This window comes from Physella acuta, unplaced genomic scaffold (assembly GCF_028476545.2).
Source record: "Physella acuta isolate Inbredline_101_S28 unplaced genomic scaffold, ASM2847654v3 ptg000634l, whole genome shotgun sequence".
Classification (NCBI taxonomy): domain Eukaryota; kingdom Metazoa; phylum Mollusca; class Gastropoda; family Physidae; genus Physella; species Physella acuta.
The window spans coordinates 15322-42307 of NW_026732153.1; the positions used below are offsets into that span (position 1 = coordinate 15322).

Below are 26986 nucleotides of genomic sequence, written 5' to 3' on the forward strand. Positions count from 1 at the left end.
TGAATGACCAGTTGCTAACAATAGCCACGTGGGGGGGGGGAGGATTCTCTCCCCTTCTCAAGCCGTGCTGCATGTAAGATTGGGTGATGTGGTCACTACGGTCAGCGGGGGGGGGGGGGGGGAATTAAACAGGTCTTGCCCTCTTGCCCCCATCCCCCTTTTTTTTTCATTTTATTACGTTAAGAAAATGGGTGGGGGGTTTGAATAGGGGGATGGGTTGAGAAGGGGAGATAGTATTTCAGACGGGAGGTTTTAAGACAGAGTGACCCGTGGTCAGTTCTCTAATTGCTTGGTTGTTGGTCTTGGGTCAACATGGTCTAAGGATACTGACCATAATCTGATGCGACCGAGTACTTGCGTGTAGGGAAGAAAAAAAGTTGGGTTAAAAATATAAGGTGGTAGTTTACATCGGTGTGGTGTGTTGAGGTGTTCTCTGGCAAAAATAATTCAAGACCGGATTACCGTATCAACATAGGCATAGGAACTAGAACATACAAGGTACTGTACACTCTTAATCATTTGTTTTTATTTTTTATTTTTTTTAATTATAATGTAATGGCCTTTTCGAAGCAGGTACTGTAGACACGTATTAGATCTATATGATGTATTATAATATGTAGCTTTGTTTTACTTTTAAAAACCTGTTCCACCATTACAATTTATTATCCGTGTCTACTAGATCTATACTATGTTGTACTGTATGTAGGCATACTGTCAACACTTTATATTAGCTATTTAATTTACAAAATGAGTATTCTGGCCGGCAGAAGATGCAAGCGCAATGACCTCAATAGGTGCGCAATGGGGCTCAAATTGCATTACTTTACAATATTTGTGTTTGCTTCAGTAATTTATGTTTTAAACTCAACTTTCTTTTTAGCTCTAATTGATTGAAGTTAATTACATACAGTAGGTACTCAGCGACCTGACTGCCTGGTACTGCTAAAGGAAATGTGGCGATTTGCTAATACAGGCCATAGCGCCAATGTTGGGTTGGGAGTTTGGCTATTCTAAACTTTTGTTTTGGGGGACGGAGTGGTCTGACGGCAGAGAGCTGGACTGCTAACCCGTAAGTCTCGAGTTCAAATCCGGGTTCAAGTCAGTAGAACGTCCCCGAGTCCATCCGAATCTGATGGGTACCTAACTCACGTTAGGGAAAGTAAAGGCGGCTGGGCATAGTGCTGACCACACTATCCCTTCATATGCCGAGGTCACAGATTCAAGTGAATTCTACTTCACTTGCCTTATAGACCGTCAGGTTTGAAAGGGAACTTTACTCAACCTTCTGTTTTAGTAGCCGTTCATCAATGTTTAAATGTGATTTGTTAGCTATTTAAACATCGTGTATTAAAGAAAGGCGCGATGGCTTCACTTATAATGGTAGGATAAACGGATTTGTCATGGTTCGAACATCACTGGCAGCATGTTATCCTATCAATCTTTGATTGAGATGGTGAACAGGTTTAACAACCCAACCCTAGTCCAATCTCACAACCGTATACAACCAAACAACCCGATCCAATCTCCTATTATCACACAACCATCTAAAACTATACAACACACACCCACACAAATCTCATCAACCACACAAACCTCATCAACCACACAAACCTCATCAACCACACAACCCTCTACAACCACACTACCCTCTACAACTACACTACCCTCTACAACCACACAACCCTCTACAACCCTCTACAACGATACAACACACAACACAATCACACAACCCTTTAAAACCACACAACCCTCTGCGACACAACCCTCTACAACCCTCTACAACCATTCAACCCCTCTAACCACAGAGCCTCTTTTAACCACCTAGCCCAGTTCATAACCACCTACAACCACACATCCTCCTCCAACTACGCAATGTCTGTACCATACAACCTCCTACGACCACACAACCCCAATCCACTACAACCCCAACCCACCACACAACCGCAACCCACCACACAACCGCAACCCACCACACAACCCCAACCCACCACACAACCGCAACCCACCACACAACCGCAACCCACCACACAACCCCAACCCACCACACAACCGCAACCCACCACACAACCCCAATCCACTACACAACCGTAACCCACCACACAACCCCAATCCACTACACAACCGTAACCCACCACACAACCCCAATCCACTACACAACCGTAACCCACCACACAACCCCAATCCACTACACAACCCCAATCCACTACACAACCCCAACCCACTACACAACCCCAACCCACCACACAACCCCAATCCACTACACAACCCCAATCCACTACACAACCCCAACCCACTACACAACCCCAACCCACCACACAACCGCAACCCACCACACAACCCCAATCCACTACACAACCCCAACCCCAACCCACCACACAACCCCAATCCACTACACAACCCCAATCCACTACACAACCCCAATCCACTACACAACCCCAACCCACCACACAACCGCAACCCACCACACAACCGCAATCCACTACACAACCCCAACCCACCACACAACCCCAACCCACTACACAACCCCAACCCACTACACAACCCCAACCCACCACACAACCCCAACCCACCACACAACCCCAACCCACCACACAACCGCAACCCACCACACAACCCCAACCCACCACTCAACCGCAACCCACCACACAACCCCAATCCACTACACAACCCCAACCCCAACCCACCACACAACCCCAATCCACTACACAACCCCAATCCACTACACAACCCCAATCCACTACACAACCCCAACCCACCACACAACCGCAACCCACCACACAACCGCAATCCACTACACAACCCCAACCCACCACACAACCCCAACCCACTACACAACCCCAACCCACTACACAACCCCAACCCACCACACAACCCCAACCCACCACACAACCCCAACCCACCACACAACCGCAACCCACCACACAACCCCAACCCACCACACAACCCCAACCCAGTACACAACCCCAACCCAACCCATCACACAACCGCAACCCACCACAACCCCAATCCACTACACAACCCCAACCCACCACACAACCCCATACGACAACAAAAAACCCTACGACTACAAAACCCAAACTCACCCCACAACTCCCCCCCCCCCTACAACCCTGTCCATCACCCAACCCGTAGCTCCAGCAGTCCAACCCGACCGTTCCACCCCTCCTACCCGAAGTCTATGGTACCGTTATACCGGAGCATCGCTCGACCGACCACACGCTTAACATACACTTGGTGTATACACATTCTTCCGACCAGAGCACACCTCACTCTCCCCCCCCCCCCCTCCACAATTTGTGGGAGGGTGGGATAGATTTAAATCGATCTTTTCTATACACTTACTCTCGGTTATTAATGTCTAAATCGCATTATAAACTTCGTTTAGCGGGTTTTCCATAATATTCCATAATACCCATTTATTTAGTTTCTATGCTGGGGTCTTTAGTGCATTATGGAGGTGTGTAATATATTGTGTAATGGGTTGTTAAAATGAATGAATATACACACAAATATAGACAGGCTATGTTTTTTTAAGTTTGATTTAGCCCATTTCGAGGTACAGTTTTTGTTAATATGAAATCATATTTCCATAACATAGTGTTATTAACGTAGTTATAACTCATTTTCTTTACCTAAAAGGTTTTATGATTCAATTAATTGAGTGACGAAGAAGCTACGCAACGTACAAGTAAAACGACAATAATAATTTATCTGGCCAATTAAGGATCCAAATGTAAATAATTTCAAAAAAGCAATATGGATTTGTATAGATGCCGTGTTAGTGCAAGTACGATAGGGTTAAGGTACACACATTTCGCTTTACTTAGCAAGAAACTAATTAGTTATTTCAGGTATATGCTAATGTTAACGTTAACTCAGCGACACAACTCGGTCAAAACTCAGTGACGTCTCCACAAATAGACCCACGAACTGACCGTACTATAGCCTGTGTTAACCTGTGTCAACACTAGTCACAGGGGCATAACGATCCCATAGTTGATATTGAACTCTTTTCATAACTTTGTCAATTTAAAATGGATACGTTTTTTTTTTTTCCGTAAAACAATCAAGACCTAATATTCTTAATCATGTTGAACATGTATTTAGCTTAAATTATCTACATAATTGCATAATTATTTCAATTTATTAGCAAAAATTGTTTTAAAATAATATATTGTTTATTAATATCTAAAAGAGACAACTTTTTAAAATATTCAAATTTTCGAAACAAAGTATAAAATATAATTTTGGCCAAGACGTCGAAAGTTTGTTTACGTACAAGTTGATCTGGCCACTTGGAATATTTACAAAATATGTATAACAATATCCGCCGTAGTTTAACAAAGTTCAGTAAAGTTACACAGACAAGCACCGATATCAATTCACCATTGGCACGCAGTGGCGTCACATGGGAGAGCTGAATACGAACATAGTATGGAACACCGTTTTTGTCAGTTTTAATCGTTTTCTACCGAAAACAAAAGACAAGTATATTTCGCTTCGAAATTGAACTAATATTACATTTTTGTGATTGTAAAGTCTCCATTGACAAAAAAAGTGAATATATAGTCAGATAATTTGTGAATTTGACATAAAAATGTGTCATACCAAGCGTTCATTATTTGGATTGTAATTAGTATAACTGTTTTATTTTGTTACAGCAAAGTTATACTTTTTTTAAACAAATCGTAGTTTTCTTTAGTATACACAACGCTAAACTGGATTATTCTTCCGCAGATTTTGTGAAAATATGACACTGGTCGACTACCATACATTCTAGTTTCACTTTCACACTACGGAAATACCCCATCATCTATTTGTGACAATGTACGCCTGTGTGTTGATCCCTCGCGAGCTCAGCCTCGTCATCACCCTCCACCCCAACCCCATGCACGTCCTGGAGATGGCGGCCACCATATGGAGCAACGTCCACCTCCCCCCGGGGACAGTCTTCTACCCTGACGAGGGTGATGTTCGCGTGGACAGACTGGACAGTCGAGCTGTGATCAGGGACGATGACGTAAGTACACATTTTTTCCAGTCACTCACACAAGGGGACCAGGTTCCAGTCAGAGGCGTAGCGAACTTCCCGGTGCACGGGGACAAACTTTTCGATTTGCACCCCCCCCCCCTCAAACTTTCGATTTGCACCCCCACTCGAGATTTTGATTCGCACCCCCCCCCCTCAAACTTTCTATTTGCACCCCCTCAACCTTTCAATTTATTTTTCCAACCCATTTTGGCGCCCCCTAAGGTCGGCGCCCGGGGACATATGTCCCCCCCCCCCCCGCCCCCCTCGCTACGCTACTGGTTTCAGTATCGGCTACACGCCAAGTTTTATATTTTCTCACAAAGAGCTAAATCAGCACTAAAAGGTATCCATCTTAAGATGCGAAAACCCTACCCTTAGGTGTAGCATTGTAACGAACACACAAACCGTCTCTATTCTTTTGCCATGTAGGTAACTCGAATTGTTTAATATAATCTACAGAAATTTTTTTTTAGAAAAATGGTTGCACAAAAATGTTTACAAAACTGACCAACTAGACATGACCCATAAGGGTTGTCAGCATTGCAGCACATGCAATGTATGTGAGGGGGTGTGGAGAATGAAGCCCAAGTAAAAGCTTGCATGAAAAAGCCTTAAAAAAAACAAGTGGGATTTTGACAATCTAACTCAAGGGACACCACCAATGATGTTCGTCTTGGTGCCATTTAGGTTCTTGAGAAAGAAGAATATTTTGGATTTTATGAAATCATGGTGCATTATATATTTATATAGACCTATTTAGAAGTTGTTTTTTTTTTTTACTTTGATAACATGTGCATGAAAGCTATATGCAAGTCCTCAAAGCTATATACAGGTATGATGTTGGCCTACATGTGTACATTATGTATGCTATAGCTCTTGAAAGTCTATGCATTCATGTTTTAGCTCTTGAAAGTCTATACAGGTAGGTTTTAGTGCTTGAAGGTGTATGCAGATATATTTTAGCTCTTGAAGCACTATGCAGGTAGGTTTTAGCTCTTGAAGTTATAATCAGGAACGTTACGTATTTCTTTTCAAGGTCTTTACAGCTATGTCATAGCCCAAAAAGTCAATAAATCTACAGGTATGATGTAGCTCTAAAAAAAAAAATAAACAAAAAACTACAAATACTATATTGGCCATGCTATTCTACACACTAGATGAATTAACGTGTCTCAACGTGTGCTGATGAATCTGGTGTTGTTCAGGTGTAGATTTCTACATTACCTGAGTTATATTCATGCATGGTACCATATATATTATTTACAGATGAGTTTATTTGTGATAGAGAACTGTTTTCCTTTTTAAAGTATTGTCACTCATCTGGATGATTAACATTGTATACTAAAGGCAAGAACTCCTAAGATATTTGAACAAAAAAGGGGGCGATACTCTTTAACACATTTTAAATAGATGGGACATAAATATTTTCTATAAGGCATTACATTTCTTCTGGACTTAAAGGAAAGCTACACATAATAAACAACAAAAGGGAAACAACTCATTTTAATGCACTAAAAGGGCTTTCTTGCGCACTTCAAAGGAATAAAGCTCATACGCTAATTCATTTATTAGATGGAACCCTATGTTAATCTCCTCAAGAAATGTCTGATAGCCATGATTTAATATGCAGATAATGAGTACATTTAGGTAGAAGCTTTTAGTACATGCATAGCGACTCAAAAATTCCGGAATTCATATTTCATTAAGGTAAAAATCTGGGATGGGTAAGGATGGTACGGGTAGCGACGATCGGAGAATTTACTTTACTTTCAAGCAATGGCTTGCGTTTCCGGGTCATTTAGTCTCGTTTAGAGAGTATCAAGCCGCAGACGAGCGACCACCCGCGGAGGGCGAGCCTCGTCTCGTGCAAACAACGCGAGATCCCGTATCTTGACCGTCTGGCCCTTTTCTCCGCGGCACGTGCGCGGGTCACGTGGGAGTGCGGGGGGGTTGCGTCACGGCTGAAGCGATGCGTGCTGATACAAATGGGGGCCATGCTTTATGCATTCCGTCGGTGGGTGGTAGGGTGGGGTTGGGGGGGGGGGGGGGAGGGGGGGGGTGTAGACCACGAGATCACCATCTTGAGTAGGTTACGTCGGCCATTATGGATCGCGGAGTCGCTAAAGGAAACATTCTTTACGGAGAGAGTAACGTCCCTTGATGGCCATGTTTGCATAGTGATTGGCTACCGTTCTGGTTCTGTACTTGTGTGTGGGTTCAAAGAAAAAAGGGGAGACAATGATGACTTAGCCATACTCTCTCAAGGGACGTAACCTCTACGCACAAACTAAGTCTAAGAGGTTATCCATGTAGGGGAGATAATAATTTATAGACGCCATCATGAGAATATATGGTGTGTGGGAGTTTGGCTTTTGGTAGTAGAAAAGCCAATTTAAAATATACACGATATGCAAAATGAGTAAAATGCTCTTTAAATTATGTTCCTTTAGGCCTCCATAGTACTATGCAAATTGCGATATTGGTGTGGAAAAAATTAGATAAACCGAAAAATCACCCAATTAGTAACATACCAAAAAACAAAGTGGAATGGATTCGGAAGTAAGGTTAACATAAAAAGCGACTACCTTAGTTGTTTAAATTTGTCCATAAAGCCAAAAAAAAAAATTATTAAAAAGACAAATCTCAGTTGACGTGATAAAATGGAGCACGGTGAACTCTCGTCGATCGTCCAGTAAACAAACGAATTTTTTGGCGTTTGATTGACAAAAACTGTGTCTTTTATTGCGACGAATTTGCTCGTCAAAGCGTGGTCTGATTCAGGAAAGCATACAGAATAGTCTACACAAGGTAAAGGAACTTAACAAAAAAAGAGAAAAAAAAAGATTTACTTCCCTTTGAGAATGATAGGTTTTAAAAGAAAAATATCATGCTTTTCTCCCCCCGGCAGATTCGGAGAATGTTCGGATGTTACGACGCCATCATGAACGTCAACGGACAGGAAGTGCGTCACTGCAACTGGGTCCGGTTCGTCCAAATCACCAGCGACCCTGACTCCGCCAACGTCATCAGTTCCAAGGTCAAAGGTCATCCCTTTTATCAGGTCACCCGGCCCATCAAACCAAATGAAGAAATCGTCGTCCTATTTCATCTGGCACCGGAAAGACCGTTCTACGACCGGATGCCGGCCGCGCCCTTCTCCGTCCACTCCCCTGGCATCGCCTCGCACACGCCGTACACCGAGATGGCCATGTCGATGCTGATGCGTCAAAACCGAGGGGAAGAACTCGGCATTATGACGTCGACTCCCGTTTCCATGGTGATGTGCAAGAAAGAAAGAACCTCCACCGTCAGGCCGGAAGACGAGGTCAAAAGAACTTTACTTTTTTCTTCTTCATCCTCGTCGTCTTTCACCTCGCCGACTGCCGACACGCCAAAGAACGATAACTTCAAGAGAAACATTCCACAAGAATCGAGTTGCTCCTCCCCTATGATGACGTCAAGCTCTTCAAGGGAGACGACTGCCAGCGATGATCAGCTAATCAATGTTAGCCCGAAAGACTCGAAGGGAGACAATTCAAATACGGATGTAAAAAGGGAAGTAAACACCGCACATTGTGATACTGCTGAAGAAAGTGATGAGATAATTTTGAAGAGTGAGGAAGTGCGTAGTGAACATGCTAATAACGTTGAAGGAACTTTTATCAAAGATATACTGGGTAAGAAAACACAAGCTTTTATCTTTTTAAAATATTTAAATTGTCTTTAAACAGTAAATCGAACCAATATCGGTGAAGTTTAAAAATAGCTTTATATAGTATTCTTAAACTATTAAGTCAGTTTCAACTAATTAAAAATTTTTGGTTATTTAAAACCTGAAAAAAAAAATTAAAAAAAAAATAGCATATTATTATAATAATTTTAATTACATAAATTTTCTTGATTGTATAATTACTAACATATTTGATTGATAATAATAGACTATAGTGCTATAGACTTAATTCATAAATAAATATCATTTATTTAATACATGTGTATTCCTTTCTAGAACTAATAGGATATTACAATACTTATTTTAATTAAACACATATGTTTATAAAATTAAAAACCTACACGGTTTTTTAGAACACAATATTACCGGTTGAAATAATGACGCACATGCTTCCCATTTCTATTAACCTAAGGTAAAAACTATTTTGGTTTTTTTATATGGAAATTTCTATGTAATTCCTCAACAGAGGAGACCCCTAGAAGCCACAGAGCCGGTGTCAGAAACCCCACCAGGCTACTGAACGAAGAGCAGCCATGTTGTGACGTCACGGCCCCCACCGAGCAGGGTACCTCCTCACCCACGGAACGCGAGCCTGACCCCACCGAACAAACCAGCGAGGACGCGCCCCCACACCCGATGCCCAGCGGAGACAGCGCCGCGGTGCCAGAGAACGAGAGCCCCGGGGAGGGTGCCGCCCCTCCACGGGATCTTGGGTCGCCTGACGTGTTTTCAAAACCTCGGACTGTGTCCAGATTCCAGACTCTCAACTCTGACGCCAGTGTCAGTGCCTTTACTCCAGCGTTCGAGGCCAGAAATCAGGAATGCCGGGTAGGTTAAAAACTTTCAAATATTTACATAAGAAAAAAAAGATTTAAAAGAAATAAAAAAGAAATTATTGTGTAGAAAATTAAATATTCTTTAGCATATTTAGCATTTCAAACACGTAGTCAAACCATATGTAAATACTTTGCATAGTTTTTCAACTACTATATTTATTTTAAGATTGTTATGTTTAGTAGTAGTGTTATATATAAAAAATATTTACATAAAAAATACTCAAAAGAAAAGAAAATTAATTATTGTTTAGAAAATTAAATATTATTTAACATAATGAAATATTTAGCTGTTTCAAACCATGGTCAAACCATATTTAAATACTTTGCATAGTTTTTCAACTACACTGTTTATGTTCAGATTATTGTTATGTTTAGTTGTAGTGTTATATATAAGCAATACCGACAACATGGATACCACGAGAGTTAAGGTAATCAACAAGCAAAGTGTACAATTACTTTATTTTTTCGAAAAAATATTGTACAGCTTTTTTTTTTAAATTTAATTTGTATTTGAATCATTTTATTAATGTGTCACACGCCTTTAACATTCTAATCTTGTCACGGCGAACTAATCCCTTAATCTCGCCCCTCCCATTTCAGAGCCCCAACAGCCCCCACTCTACCCACCCCCCAGAACCCCAGGGTTCCAACCCCCTGATGAAGAGGTGCCGGGAGAGGAGCTGGTGGCCTTGTGAGGTGTGCGGGAAGAAATTTGACCGCCCCTCCCTGCTGAAGCGACACACCCGGACACACACAGGTAAGGGGAAGGGCTGGTAGGTTTGGGACGCGCGAAATCCGTGATGTGCATTCAAAATACTTCATTCAAATTGTGTTATCTTTAAATCTGGCTAATGGGTCATTCATAAATGACGTCACGCTTTTTGACGATTTTTTACCCCCCCCCCTCCGTCACACGTCGTCACAAAAAGCCAGACCCCCCTCCCTAAAATGACGTCACACCTCAGCCTGCAACCCCCCTCAAAATTGCGGTTGAATTTTTCTTAAAACATCGATATTTTTCCAAAATCTTGTCAGAACTCTGTCAACATAAAGTATTTTGATCAATTCCTATTACAATTTATTAAAATCGTTTTCTAAAACGCGAAATAGCGGCTAAAACTAGTTTTCTAACATTGCTTTTTTATAATGCAAAAAAGTGACGTCACACCATCTGAACCCCCCCCCCCCTTCCCCCTTATCACACACCGTCAAAAAATTACGGATCCCCCCTCCCCCCCCCCTACGACTGTAACGTCATTTATGGACGACCCCTAATGATACCAAGATTGCAATATTGTCTAGTCTAGGACATCATCGCTCCAAAAATACGTTAGAACTCCAACCCCTCTTCCCCCTCTAAAATTACTTATCCCACCGCCCAGCCCCCAAACTAGGTAGAATGCCTGAATAGTCACAGAGAATTAGTTTCGCTTCTCTGAGTTTTTTTTTTAAATCCATAGTCTATATATATATTAATCAGAATAAGAACTTATCCAACCAAAGTCCTCAAAATAAACTCGATTATGAAGATTGAATACCCGTTAAGTCAAAGAAAATTAGTTAAGTTTCTCTCGGTTTTTCTTGCTTTTTAATCCCTCGTCTTTAATTTAATCAGAATTATACTTCTACTCCAAAATAAATAACAAACATGAAAATATTTCACAAAAAGTTCAACAAACATAAAAAAAAACCTGAACATTTATAAAACTATTTAAATTATAATGCTATCGTCTATAATGCTAATCTGTGGATCCAAGTCACTCTGACATACAACCATCCCCAGGTGAAAAGCCCCACGCATGTGACGTCTGCGGTAAAGCCTTCTCCACGTCCTCCTCGCTCAACACCCACAGGCGCATCCACTCAGGCGAGAAGCCACACCAGTGCAAGATCTGTGGCAAACGGTTCACCGCTAGCTCCAACCTATACTACCACAGGATGACCCATAATAAGGTAGGAATTTGATACTTGTGTTCAAAGTAGTGTGATAAAATAGTAGTCAATAGTACCCAGTGGCGTAGCGAGGTCGGGTGTCACCCGATGCGGCACCTAATGGCATCACCCCCCCCCCCCCCCCATCGCTACGCCTCTGATAGTACCCAAAGATTACGTGTTAATGGTGACATTATAGTGTTTAATAGTCTACATCATTTTCCATTCGTGCCCAAGACACATGGGGTAGATGAAGTAGTTTATCTGCTTCAGAAGAAATAATGTGGTCAGCATTATGCATAGCCACCTTTGTTGCCCTATCGTAAGTTAGGTACCCATCAGAGCAGGGTAATGTCCAGCCGCCTTCGTTTCCCTATCATGGTTTAGTTACCCATCAGAGCTGGGTGGACTCAAGTATTCAACAGTACCCAAACATGTGTTAATGTTGAAATTATAAAATTTATTTTGTCTAACACTAACTAATTAAGTGACCCATAATTTAACCACGCCCTATTTCATTCATCAGGAGAAGCCCCATAAATGTGACCTGTGTTCAAAATCCTTCCCCACCCCCGGGGACCTGAGGTCACACATGTACATCCACAACGGCTCCTGGCCTTTCCGTTGTGACGTATGTAGTCGGGGTTTCAGTAAACAGACCAATCTCAAAAACCATATGTTGCTACATTCAGGTAAGTTCACATTTTACACATATCAAAACACATGCACTCGGGCGAGTTCACATTTTACACACAAACCATGCATATTCAGGTCTTTCTTCTTCTTCTTCGTTCTTAATTATTATATTCAGGTGAGTTCACACATTTTAGACACAAACCATGCATATTCAGGTGAGTTCACATTTTAGACACAAACCATGCATATTTAGGCCAGTTCACATTTTAGACACAAACCATGCATATTTAGGCCAGTTCACATTTTAGACACAAACCATGCATATTTAGGCCAGTTCACATTTTAGACACAAACCATGCATATTTAGGCCAGTTCACATTTTAGACACAAACCATGCATATTTAGGCCAGTTCACATTTTAGACACAAACCATGCATATTTAGGCCAATTCACATTTTAGACACAAACCATGCATATTTAGGCCAGTTCACATTTTAGACACAAACCATGCATATTCAGGTCTTTCTTCTTCTTCTTCGTTCTTAATTATTATATTCAGGTGAGTTCACACATTTTAGACACAAACCATGCATATTCAGGCCAGTTCACATTTTAGACACAAACCATGCATATTTAGGCGAGTTCACATTTTAGACACAAACCGTGCATATTTAGGCCAGTTCACATTTTAGACACAAACCATGCATATCTAGGCGAGTTCACATTTTAGACACAAACCATGCATATCTAGGCGAGTTCACATTTTAGACACAAACCAAATGCTACTACATTCATTTGAGGTCACATTTTAGACATACAAACAACATGCTAATACATTTATTTTAGTTCACCCAAACACAAAAACCATAGGTAAGTATACTTAGGTGAGTTCACATCGTATATACAAAAACCACATGACGAGTTCACACTTATAACACAAAAATATTAAAAATACTACTTGAGCAAAAATTGACTGGACACATTTCATTAACGAAACTTTTAAAACTATTGCATAAATATTGGCATAACAATCAAATTATATCTTGAATCATATTAACTGAAGATGATTTTATACGAAGAAAACGACTACATTACTAAGCCTTATTTGATAGTAAATGTAAAATGATTTTTCAGGTGACAAGCCACACGAGTGCCTGAAATGCCAGAAGAAATTTGCCCTCCTGTGTAACCTGAAGACGCACCTGAAAACCCACGAATGTAAGATCCTTTTTAGTGTACCAATTTTATCACACCCTCATAATCATATTCTCCTAATCCTAACTCTAATATCATAAGCCTACCTATAATTCTTCTAACATCTAATCATGTTCCTAGTTCTAGTCACGTTAGTTTGACAAATCTGGTCCCTTAGTTATCCTATTTTCAAAGTCTATAATTATCCCTTTTTTTACGTTAACGTATAGTTACAACATTTTTAGTTGTCCCCCCCCCCCCCCACCCCCCTATTCCAAGTATAGAATTTGACGCAGTTTACTCCCATATATACTACCATGACTACTATTTCGTGCCACGTATACGTCTATAATGAATTAATCCAGTTATCTCCCTTTACTTTATTCACTCTTACTGATCCTACTCCCCCATAAGTTGAACTAACACCACCTCCATTTATTCCACAGTGACAGACTCTAGTGATAGCACCAGCTGTGCCTGTGGCGCCGTTCTGGAACTCGCCGAAGAAATCCGGTCCGGAGTCTGCAGGGGCTGCACGGACACGAAGCACCATGACGTCACGTCGTCCTCGTCCACCTCGCTGTCCAGCACACTCTCACGCCAGCGTCACACGGACTTCAGCATCTCCAGGCTGACCTCTACAGACGGACCCAAACGCCTTGACGTCACTAGACCTCGTGCCATGCCGTCTGGAACTTCCTCACCGTCCCCCGCATACGTCACCTCGTCCCATCTGCATCAATTTCCGGTGGCGTACAGACAATTCTTTGCCGCACCCCACGCAGAACCTCAGCGCTGGTTTCTCCCATCAGCGCCCCAGCATCTCTACAGCCCCCAGACAGCGCCCCAGAATCTGAAATCCTCAAACCTGCAAAACTTTGTGAAAAATGTCGCTCACCATTCCTCTAAACTCGGCGCGACAAATCCTGCGCATGCGCTCTCGCCTTTTCTGTCACCGGAACTGCCACCCATGCGCGGAGGACAGATATTCCCAACAATGGGGACATTACCCCTTGGGTTCCCCATGCAAGCAGGATCGAATCCATGGAACGGCCATGTCTTTTGACTTAGTGATCTCGAAATTCGAACAATGTGATTTATTATTATTTTTTTAAAAATATTTTGAATCTCTATCCTCCCTCCCCCCACCCCCCACAAAATTAATTATGCACGCATTAAATTACCCAAATGTATTATAGTCAAAGTAAGTTACAGCCGTAACTACACAAATATTCGAATACAGCCTTCAATTGTCATAGCCGAACCATCCATGTACATAGCATTCTGTGAAGCCAGTCTTTCTTGTTTCATGAAATAAAAATCACCGAATTCCTTCCTTTGGTGACTGAAGATGTATTTAAAACATTGCTTTAGGTGTCTGACTTCGTGGACGTCAGCATGTATTTATAAACATTTTGTGAGGAAGATGAATTTATGGTGAAATTTCAAAGTATATAGATCTAGTTTAACTGCTAATAAGTGTTTTAAATCCTTCTATTTATTTGTTGTTAATATAAACAGAAATGCAATAATGTGTGAAATTTAACAGTGGTAAAAACAAAAATTTGAATTTCCTGCATACCAGTTATCGTTTCCATTTGAACAAACTTTCTTGGATGTTCATTTCAATATGTTATGTTCTACATTTAGTCTACGGGAATTTCCGAATGTGATCCCGAAGATGATATATGACTAGTAAATAAATGTAGAGATAATCGCTTTACAAATTGATATTTGTATGGCGACTATGAAATCTATTACGCAACTGCAATGTACATAATACAAATGGATTCTTATTTATAATGTTTATAGATACTTTTGTTATTTAACTTTACTCGCAATATTAAACTGTTATTTAAAGCAATTAAAATTTGTTGAATATTTAATTGTAATGTATTTTCTGTTGTTTTTTAAATGTGTAGAGACGTACCTCAATAGTTCCAGCCCCTATGCTTGAAAGTCTGGGAGTAGGCTACACCTGAGAAATCCGATAACCACCCACGATCACAATACCAGTAATTGTTAACTTGTAACTTAACTTGCATTTACATCCTCTAGATTATAACCTTTAATTCGGATCATTTGCTAGAATACCGCTCTGGTGACCCCCGAAGCATGTCTACCGATCCACCCCTACCTTCCCCCCCCCCCTTCCTCCCACCCCTCTAACTAATTAGAATTTATAGAAATTATATACTTTTACTGTATCTGCTCTTGGAATTTTAGAAGTTATTGAAAATTAGTAAATAAAAAAACTTGTACTGTGTCTACTCCTCACCCCCCCCCCTCTCCCAACCCCCCACCCACAAAAAAAAACTTTGAAAGGAGCACTGACGCAACCTCCCCCCTCCCTTCAAAGATTTGAATTCGGACGCAATTAGGTTAGTTTAGCCTGTCGCACTTCCTTGGACATAGGCCTTTGAACAGAGCTTTTGGCCGTAGTACATGCACGCAAGTCATATGCTCTACACATTTTACAATCAGAGAACATACGCTTGTATTTAGGGCGTAGTACTTCATGTAAATTAATTAGATCCATTTAAGTAAGAAGAGAACATGTGTTTAGGTCATATTACTACATGTACATTAGTTAGATGTACACGTTTTACATATGCCTGCGCTTTTAGCATAGTCCATACACCTCAGATCCATATTTGTGTGAACGAACACCAAGCTCATGGGTCACATAGGGGGAAGGAAGAGACCCGTGATTTACAAAACTGGCAGCGGTACACAGTCCTTCATTCCAATAATTCCAATAATTCGGATTTACTGAAACAATCGGAGTAATACGTTCAAATGGGATGGTGAATTGGAGGAAGAGTGTCAATTTGTGGAACAATCTACTTTATAGAAAAAAAAACTAACTGCAACTGAAAGTGTATTAAAAACGAAACTTTTAAAATATATAGTATGACATTTGTAACGTATATAGTGACAGTGTCTCCCCCCCCCCCCCCGCTCATAAGTTTTAAATGCGCTCCAGAGATAAATACCTTGGGTACAATAGTACGTATGATTGATATAGTGCTGACCACACAATCTGTTTGTGTGCCAATTTCAAAAATAAAAGTAGTCTGTTTTACTATATTACTTTTGCAAAAAATTATAACATTTGTAAGACTTGATTTTATTTTTATTTTTTTTGTAATTCAAAATCATACATTGTAAACCATACGACCCTACACACATCTCTGCTGAACACTAGCAGACGTCCCCGGTTTTTCAACGAGGAAATTTTTTTTTTCCAATACACTTGAACACGTCGACACGATGACTGAACGGGTATCGTTTTGACAAGTAACGTTCATCACGTGACTTGCAACGCCGGCATTCTATTCCAGCTTAATCTACCACGAACTTCTGCATCAGACACGTAGACACCCCCCCCCCCCTTCCCAGAAAAACCAACCCCCCTCCCTTCTTAAAAGACGCCTCCTGCCCCTCACAAAAGAACACCCGAAGCCACTCGACAACCCTACCGCTGTCTCATTCACCCGGGGGCCGTCGCCATCTTTTTGTGATGCTATTGTGTAACCAAGGGGTCAAGGGAAGTAACTACAATTTAATTAAAGGTCACGCGGCGGACGCCGAGTCGCGCGCGGTGCGCTGGGGGGACTTTACGCACTATTTCGTTGATCGGAGTAATTGGGCGAGGAACATCTGTGTAACTCTGTAACGAGATTATTAATAGGGGTAAAGGTCAAGTACACGGACAGTCGGTTAGGATAATACTGGGCTGTTGCTTAGGCTTCAGTTTTTTAACGTACCAGTTTAAAATGATAGGAACGTTTCGGCCATTGGTCTTCGTCTGAACCAACAGCATTTTTTTTTTTTTTTTTTTATTTTAAATATTTTTTATTTTTATTTTATTAAAAATGGGACAATTTAAAAGATTACAATATATTATTAATACGCCACGGGTTAGAAATTGAAATTACAAGACATAACTAATATATTACGAATATTTACTAGGACTTTATTATAAATATCGTAATTAAGATAAGCATTATTTTTTAGTGGTTTCATAATTAACCGAAGATCGGAATTTATTTCTACCATACCTTCAAAAATCCTAAAATCTTTGTACATTCTCCATTGCAGATTCACGAAACAAAAAAAAATGTTTTAAAAATATGTACTATTATACTTTTCTATATGATACTTTGCTTACATAAGTTTGATTATTAAAACGACATAAGTATTTCATATTCTCACGCGACTTGTTATTTTCTCAAGTTTAACACACGACCTTGCAGTATCACCCCCATGACGTCATATCAGGACTGTCCTCTACTATGTCCCCGCCTGAAGACGTCCTAGCCTGGCTCTCTCTTAGGTGGGCCGCCCACTTCACTGGACACCCGGCCAGGGTCCAGCAAGAGTCCTTTGAGGGACGGGTGGTTAATTTTCAATCAGGGGGGAGAAAAACTTGGGGAATTATGCGCGAGGGACAGATGGGGCGCTGCTACTGTTACAGGGGAGGTGTTGGGAGGTGTAAGAGGTGGGGTCGGGGGTGGGGGTGTATAAAATATGGCATTGTGCAAGAGATACAAAGAGGATTCACATCTTGCACGTTATGAAGAAAGGGGGAGGGTTGTTTATTTTTATCTTAGAGGTTTTTTTTTAATCATAGGGTTGGGTTTTTTTTAATTATTATTATGGGGTTGTGTATTATTATCATAGGTTTTTTTTTTTATCATAGAGGTTTTATTTTTATAGTGTTTTTTTTCATAGTATTTTTTATTTACACATTTTTAGTTCGAGGAATTTCCATTCGGAAATTTTTAACAGGAATATTTAAAGTTTAATAAACATCACTCGCTTTTTTAATTTATAAAATTTTAAAATTACGTTCCTGTTACGTTTCATATTCAGTAATTTAATCAATATTTCAAACGTGCATGCGTACGCTTTCAATAGAGATGTAATTCTTATTCTACCCGTAAATATTAACGCGTTTAAAAAAAATAGGATATAGAAGTTATCTGTTAATTATGTTAATTATCTCTAGATTACAGCTTTCTAGTCTTATAACCCTTATGTACTTTATTATAGCTTAACGTTTCCCTTTCAAACCTGACTATAGGGCAAGTGATGTAGAGTTCACTTGTTTCTGTGACCTAGACATATGAAGAGGTAGTGTGGTCAGCATTATGCCCAGCCGTCTTTACTTTCCCTAACGTGAGTTAAGTACCCATCCGAGATGGGTGGACGAGTCTACTGACTTGAACCCGGATTCGAACTCGAGACTTACGGGTTAGCAGTCCAGCTCTCTACCGCTAGACCACTCCGTCCAATACTTTATAGCTTACAGACTGTTAACTCGTCCAGTGGTAATCTGAGGAGGGATGGAGGGGTGGGTCAGGCTTTAATTCCAATAATTCCTTAATTTAAGTCAACTGTATTTGACAAATGGAATCGTGTATATAAAGCTGTTGGTCTCTTGTAACTTGTTTTATTTTTGTTTTATTATTATCATTCATATCGGCGTCTAAGTGATTTATTATTAACGCACTGTGTTTGATTTTCTTACAGATCTTATTGTTATTCCTAACAATAGTCCATAAGTTCTTTACTTAATTTAAACCTAATTTCAATAAACATTATCCTAAAATAACCTAGATATTATTTCTTGATATATCACTGAGACGGATGGATCAAAGCATTTTAAAGATGATTTTGAAATGATAATTATTATGTTTATTTTTTTTTCAATAACAAAAAACGCATTTCTTCACAAGTGCTGAAGTTGATTAAAGAGTAGGGGTTGTCTCTTTACTGACCACTAGTTGTCTCGGACACAATGGTTCGTTATTTTTTGAGGCGCGGCCGAGCTTTGTCGAGGGTAGGAATAAAACACTCCAAGTCGAAGAAGAGTGGAGGGGGGGGGGGGAGGGATCGGACCGAGATGAATTATATAACAGGGGTAGAGCCACGCCTTCTAATCCCATCAGCCTCTTCTAGAACACCCTATACAAACCCCCCATCCCTTCCCCTCCCCTCTTCACCGGGTACCGGATATAAGGCCTGACCGCAAGCCCGGTGATGGCAAGGAACGATAACTCTATCCGGCCCGTGGGACACAAGGGGACATCACTCCCGTCAAGCGGGGGATCACCGCGTGAAAGCCACGAGCCATGTTTACGAGAAGTTGCACGACAAAGGGGGGATAATTATGGCGCTCTTTCATTTGCCTCCCCTGATCGCATCGGGGGCTCAAAATGGCGCATTAAAAGTTTAAAATGGCGGCCCGCCATGTCGCCGGAGCAACAATGCGGAGGGTCAGTCGCTTTTAGGAATGGATCAACGATTTACACAAATATTTGTCTAGCGAGCGACTTTACAAGTCAGGGGGGCGAGGGGAAATATTGCTTTTTGTTAAAATAACTTGCACACCCCTCTTGTCCTGTGTTTCTACTAACTGTCAAGCGGGGCGCAAGTTACGACCTGGGCAAAATGGTTCAATGCCCCTGGCGCTACACCGATGCGGGGTTTGAGATTACAAGTTTTAGACATCCAATTTTCGTATAACTGCACGAGCATTGTTGGGTTGGAGAGTATAAACAGATGTCAGGATGAAGACCTCTTGCAAATAGACAGGAATTCAATTGTGTCTTGGTGTGTCTATTTCCGTAACTCTCAAACCCCACGCCTTGTTTTCGAACTACGAAATTTCAACCTGTCTTCTTTCTTCTTCTTCGTTCTTAATTTTTAGTGTTGGGAGGGATCGAGCCTTATCTGCCAGAGGGTTTGAACTCGAGATTTTTTTTCGAATTTATCAACCATGAGCTTTGCCGACTCGACCATGCTTCTATCACAATTAAGGATTACGTGTCAACTGGTTTTGCGCCATTGAGGCCATTGACTCCGATTTCAGTCTTCTTTTATTTTTGGATTTGCTTCCATAGCCTTTGTCCAACCAAGAACAAACTACAAGGTAGCAGTTGTTTGTTTTTGGAGTCTCCTAGAAGAGTGGCTGTCCCCAGCTAACGAGCCTCATCTGCCCGAGGGTTCGAACTCGAGACTTTTCGGTTTAGCAACCGAGCTTTACCGACTCGACCACGTCGACCCCTTCAACCTGTCCATTTCTCCTAATATATTTTTAGTCTCAGAATTTCTCTTGCGAGCTCTCTAAACACTCAATATAATGTTAAAATTAAATATTTGTAGTGCATATATTTCTAGCTGGAAAACAAGTGAAAAGCAACAAACACGTAGATTATAACATTTTTTCTATGACAAATACATTTTCAAAAAGTAATAAATTGTGAAATTTCAATTCATAGATGGAACTTCATATCATAATTAATAATAATAAAAATAAGCAAACAAACCATGTGGAAAGATATGTTTCGAGATACGAACGTTGTACGCTTCGATTGCGGTTCAAAGAACTCACAAAGCTTAATTATCAGAGGCCAGATTTTCATTTAATTAAGACAATGTAGGCAATACAATACAGCTAACGCAAATCCTTGACGGAACGGTTAATGTCTAGGCAACATAAAAGTAATTCATCTCTCAAAATATTTCTTCTTCTTCTTCTTCTTCGTTCTTAATTACAACACAATTACGTATATCCGTGAACTGGTTATTTAGGCCGTTGACTCCGATTGCAGCCGCCTTTTCATTTTTGATTTGCTTCCTAGTAGAGTTTCTGTCCCCTGTTATCGAGAATGATCGAGGGTTCGAACTCGAGACTTGGCGGTTTAACAACCATGAGTTTTACCGACTCGGCCACGAAATATTGCCTTGATTGGAGAAACATTAGGGATCGGCTTGGCCGAGTCGGTAAAACGCAATCAAGGCGATATTTCTTATTTCTTGCTGATTTTCGTTATTCTAATTTTTTTTGCTAATAAAATATTTTTTTTTGTTTTTAGTTTTAAGCAAAAGAATGTTTTTCTATTTTGTTTCCTATGTTATAAAACAATATGTCCACCTTCATATTTTCAATTCAACTTTTGTCACGGCATTCAACTATTCTGTGAAAGTAAAAGTAGTTCTCGATTTACTATATGAGAATAATATGAATTTAAAAAAAAAAAGAAATGACATATGAGGCATCCCGCATATAATTTAAAATTATAAGCGGCCGTAAGCGGCAAAATACTTTGTATTTAAAATAATATTAAAAACTGATTTTTTTTCGGTTCATTTAAAAAATCTTTATTTTTGCCACTCGTGACCTTGAAAATATTTGCGAGTGTGGCACCACAAGTATCTCGCGTGCGCAGTCGGATGCGCATGTGACACGAAAAGAGAAGAAGGAAAAAAAAAAACGTCTCATTGTTCACATGTCTCGTGCCGAGGTCTTGAAGTGCAAAACTTGAAGACGTGTGCACCGTCACGGTTCATCGCTCACAACACCTGGAAGATTTTTACCTGCGGGTTTCAGTGCGCTTTTTTTTTTAATAAAAAGAAATTTCAGAATTGGAGGATGACATTGATGAGAGTGCTAATAAAAGCCAAGGGAATCCAGGGGTACAAAGTCGTTAAGAGGACATGAATTATGACAAGATAATTTTTTTAACGTGAGTTCAGAGGGGAGTAGTGTGGTTATGTGGGGGGGGGGGGGGAGGGGGTTGTTGTTTACGTGTGAGTTTCATGGTGAGAGGAAAGAAAGTGTTTTGTAAAGTGTCTACGACAAAATATCTCAGACAAAATTTTACACGAAAAATTTCTCGGACAAAATATTTAATATTTAGAAGAAAACATCTCAGATAAAATATTTTAGGACAAATATCTAGGACAAAATATCTCAAGACAAAATATTTAAGGACAAAATATTTCAGACACAATATATCGGGACAAATATTTCAGACTTAAACAAAATATGTTTTAAAATAGAATCGAATCTCGTAGAAATAAGAATCTTGCACCGAATGCACAGCAAACAATATGTGTAAAATATTGCGGATCTTTAAAGTAAGTAAAAGTTTCCCTTTCAAACCTGACGGTCTATGGGGCAAGTGAAGTAGAGTTCACTTGTTTCTTTACTTTACCAAATGCACAGCAAACAACATGTGTAAAATAGTGCGGAACTTTAATACTTAATACATTCAAAAACGTTTTTTTTTTGTTGTTGAAAAATCGGAAATAGCGTAAAGTACTACTTCAGGTTACCAGAAATTACTCAAAATTTGATAGAGAACAGAAAATTAGATATTTTACTAATATGTGAAATTTCATCTCTCAGAAACAGTACTCAAGTTACAGGTTTTTGAAATACCGAAAGTAGAATAAATTCAACTTCCGGTTACCGGAGATTACAGAATACATAAGATAAAACAGAAGTACCAATTTGATGTAATACTAATATATGCAATTTCATCAACATAGCTGTAACGGTACTCAATTTATCGTGTTCACAGACACACATACACACACATGGACAAAATTGCAAAGCCCAGTTTTTCAGACTCGATGACGCGTAAAATGCCGAGATATTGATCAATCTGGATTTAGACTTTTAGCCCAATTAAAATAAGTCCACTATACTCCGAATATAATGACGTAATGAAGTGTAAAACTGTCAAAATTCTATGTGATTTGTATGTACGATTACAATATTTCCTCCATACTCTGTATATCAGAAAATAAAAATAAAGTTATATTGAAAAAAAATTAGCCTCAATTTAAAAAAAACAAGTTAATAAAAAGTCTAGTGACAATTTATGCGCAATTTCCTTAATTAATTTTTTTTTGTGACCAAACGAAAGGATATTTTTGAAAACTTTCTTCGGCAATATTGTTCTAAATTATGGCAGGAATCGAGTGGTAAATGTTTCAAGTCGCTAGGTGGTCTGGTTGCCGAGATGTGGGCCAAAAACTGCATTTTTTCGAGGTTTTTTGGCTTTTCCGGGAAATCCAGGAATGAATTCCGGGAATTTTTTTGGCCCACAATCATCCTCGGAACTTGCTTAACATCTTTACTTTTGGAACTAGTCCTCGATATTGCTTCGTTGAGGAGGAGATACGACTTAAACCTGCGGACACACATCGGACACACATCGGACACACATCCATCCTTGACGAGTTAATAATCGCAATTGTCCGTATGGAAATTGCGCTAAAAAGTATTAAAACTTTTAAATTGTAAAATATTCTAATTTTTTTTCAAATTAATATCAAATATTAATTATATGATACATGATAAAGAATGCTTCTAATCAGATTATTTTTTACAAGCTTTTAATTTGTTCGCTCAGTAGATTGTTTACTTATTTTAGCGACATAACCTTTTATGAAAAAAATCAAATTAGTTTTATTTTCTTATTTTCAGCTTGTTTCCTTAAAGGTTTTTAAAACTTGTTTTTATTATTCATTCGATCAAGATAATGCATTAACAACTGAACGTTTTTTTTTTTTGCAAACACATTGACGGATCATGTGACCTGTCTTCTGTGTCCTATCAACAACTAGAACTAACAAGAGGCGTGGCTTCATTTTTACGTCATCATTTACTGTGCGTCAGTGAAATTACAGGGCACCCACATAATGGTATTACAGCCCGAGACAAATATATTAATAACCAACCACCCGATGCCATACGCATGCGCACCATCCACTGACCGGATGACAAGTTAGGAGGACGGGCTACAGCAGCCCGGATGAAAGCGGGAATTTGGCCCTCGTTGATCCAATAATCTTGTGCTGTGTAATCTCGTCTGGTCAGCTCTGGTTGGCAAGCTGACCATGTTATCAACGCCTCGTGCGCGTTTCACACAATGGAAGTGGTCATATTGCTGGGCCCATGTTGCATTAGGTCATTTTGCTGGATCCATATAACATTAGGTCATCTTGCTGGATCTTTGTTGCATTAGGTCATCTTGCTGGACCCATGTTGCATTAGGTCATCTTGCTGGATCCATATATAATTAGGTCATCTTGCTGGATCCTTGTTGCATTAGGTCATTTTGCTGGACCCATGTTGCATTAGGTCATCTTGCTGGATCCATATAACATTAGGTCATCTTGCTGGATCCTTGTTGCATTAGGTCATCTTGCTGGACCCTTGTTGCATTAGGTCATCTTGCTGGACCCTTGTTGTATTAGGTCATCTTGCTGGGCCCATGTTGCATTAGGTCATCTTGCTGGGCCCATGTTGTATTAGGTCATCTTTCAACTCCATATTACACTAGGTCACTTTGCTGAGTAATCTTAAAGTTCATATTACCTTAGGTCATCTGAAGCCCGTGTTATATTAAATTGTATTGCTAGGAGTAGTATATTAGGTCCCTTTTGGAGCGAAGGCGCAGGCGCAACGGGATGGGGAGCAGGAGCAGGAGCAGGAGCAGGAACAAAGGCTATATAGGAAAATACTCGGATGCGGATGTACAATGACATATAGCAAAATACTCACCCACCTGGGTGGAGTGGGTGATGCGGATGTACAACGACATATAGTAAAATACTCCCTGGGTGATGCGGAGGTACACCGACATATAGTAAAATACTCACCCACCTGGGTGAGGGTGGGTGAGCAGGATGTACAATGAGATATAGTAAAATACTCACCCACCTGGGTGAGCAGGTGGGTGAGGGTGGGTGAGCAGGATGTACAATGAGATATAGTAAAATACTCACCCACCCTAGGGTGGGTGAGCAGGAGGGGGAGTAGGTCAGTAGGTCACCACCGGTGACCTTGTGACGTAATCATTGACCTTGTGACGTCATCATTGACCTTGTGACGTAATCATTGACCTAGTTACGTAATTTTAATGCGTTTTTTAATGAGTTTTAATGAGTTTTTAAAATTTTAATTAATTTTTTAATTAGTTACGTAATTTAATTACTTTGTTTACTTTTTAATTATTTTTATTTTGTTTTTTAAATTTTATAGTTGTTTATTTATTTTGTTTATATTGTGTAATATTTATTAACGAGTTACGTAATTTGGTTATTTGTTTACTTTTAATTATTTTTATTGAGTAGTTACGTAATTGGATTTTAATTTTTTAAATTTTTAAATTTTAAATTTTATTTTATTAACTAGTTACGTAATTTGATTATTTGTTTGAAATTCATTTTATTTCTTTGATTTTAATTACTTTGTTTAATTAATTTATTTGATATATTTCTTTTCTTTGTTGTTTAATGTTGTTTATTTGTTTGAATGTATGTATGTTTTTAAATTCTCCCCTACAACGAGCGTGTACTAGAACAGTCTTTGTATACCAACCTTTAACCAGACATGTAACACCTGTTACGTATCGACCCGCCCGCGAAGTTTTCTCACCGCTGCCCGTTTTAATGGGAATGTATTGATCGCAGCCGCTGGCCCATCACACCTAATTAAATTTCTGTTATGCTTCACCGAGTTTCCCCCGCTCGGTTGACAGCTGTGCAACAGCTGTTGTGCGACAGCTGGTGGTGTAATTAGGTTGACCAACCGGACATTACCTTGTTGGTTTTCTAGTACGCGTATGCTACACGTATATACACACACACACACACAATCACACTAAATTAGAACAAAAGTCTTCTTATATTTTATTTGTTTATTAACGTTTTTCCAATTCATCAAAGGCTTTTAAAATTTCATCCTGTAAACTCAACAGGCGCTCAAAGCAGACGCGACTCATACTAACACCAGAATTTGTAGGAAAATTAAGATCGGTCCCATCTATAAGCTCTCTAAGATTTAAAGTGTTTTTGTTCATGAATTGGCTGACAATCGCCAATTTAAATCCGGTGTGATTCATCGTTCGTATTTCCGTCACTTTATTGTTACCTCTGGCCACAAGTATCCAATCTTCATTAGACATCTTGAAATAATCTTTTATAATTAGTTCCAATAATTTGAAGTGTTAAACGTGTTATAATACGATCGTTAATATATTGACGACTCGCTGACGCCGAAAAGGGTTGTAATATAACTTTTAAATTTGCACCGCGCGTTTAATCGAAAGAGCTAAGTAGTTAACCGCAAAGCTACCGTTAAGTGTGGCGACAGATGTTACCAAGCGGGTGGTGGTAAGGTGGTGGTAAGGTGGTGGTGGTGGTGGTGGTGGTGGTGGTGGTGGTGGTGGTAAGGTGTGGTAAGGTAGTAGTGGTAAGGTGGTGGTAAGGTGGTGGTAAATTTGCTTAAGATTATAAACTTCAAGTTTTAAAAATCAACAACGTTATAGTACGTCGTGTCAAATGACACATTATCATAGCGACAACAAAAGCGAACCTTATTTTATTTACATGAAAGCGTGTTTTCCAAAAAGTGTCACCATGCCATTGTCATTTTCGCAGCGGGGTTTATTTTAAGTGCAACCGTGCAAGGTTGTTTACATTTTAAAAGAAGTATCACGTGTCTTCCCCATAGGTCTTCCCTAATAGAGAAACGAGAGGAAAGACAACTGTTCTAAAATTAGAACAGCCTTGTCTACAGACACGAGTATCGTCCCTTGTGAAAAAATTTGCGTCAGAATCCTTAACTAAACAGTCAATTTCTTTAACAAGTTAAAAAATAATTTAGGAAGACAAGGGTTAACAACATTAGACGCCACCGTTTTTGTTTCCTGTGACGACAAGGCACAATACACTTTTGTATTTTATGTCTCAAGTAGAGGGGTGGGATATCTTTTCTTTGTAAGCGTGTTGTAAACAATAGGTAGAGGAAGCGATTAC

The 26986-nt window shown here is 39.8% G+C and overlaps 1 protein-coding gene across 2 annotated transcripts; it reads left to right on the plus strand.

Moving 5' to 3' along the window:
• The first annotated feature begins 4371 nt into the window (after positions 1 to 4371).
• LOC131948258 (zinc finger protein 652-B) lies at positions 4372 to 14499 on the plus strand. 2 transcript variants are annotated; one of them, XM_059309794.1, is made up of 9 exons: positions 4372 to 4432; positions 4738 to 5020; positions 7941 to 8709; positions 9229 to 9590; positions 10199 to 10355; positions 11382 to 11551; positions 12057 to 12222; positions 13301 to 13384; positions 13807 to 14499. In XM_059309794.1, the coding sequence occupies exons 2-9, from the start codon at positions 4826 to 4828 to the stop codon at positions 14424 to 14426; spliced, it is 2523 nt and encodes an 840-aa protein (XP_059165777.1). In that variant the 5' UTR covers positions 4372 to 4432; positions 4738 to 4825; the 3' UTR covers positions 14427 to 14499. The 2 variants fall into 2 exon arrangements, with proteins under 2 accessions (XP_059165777.1, XP_059165776.1); XM_059309793.1 differs by having other exon boundaries at positions 4403 to 4488.
• Positions 14500 to 26986: the final 12487 nt, after the last annotated feature.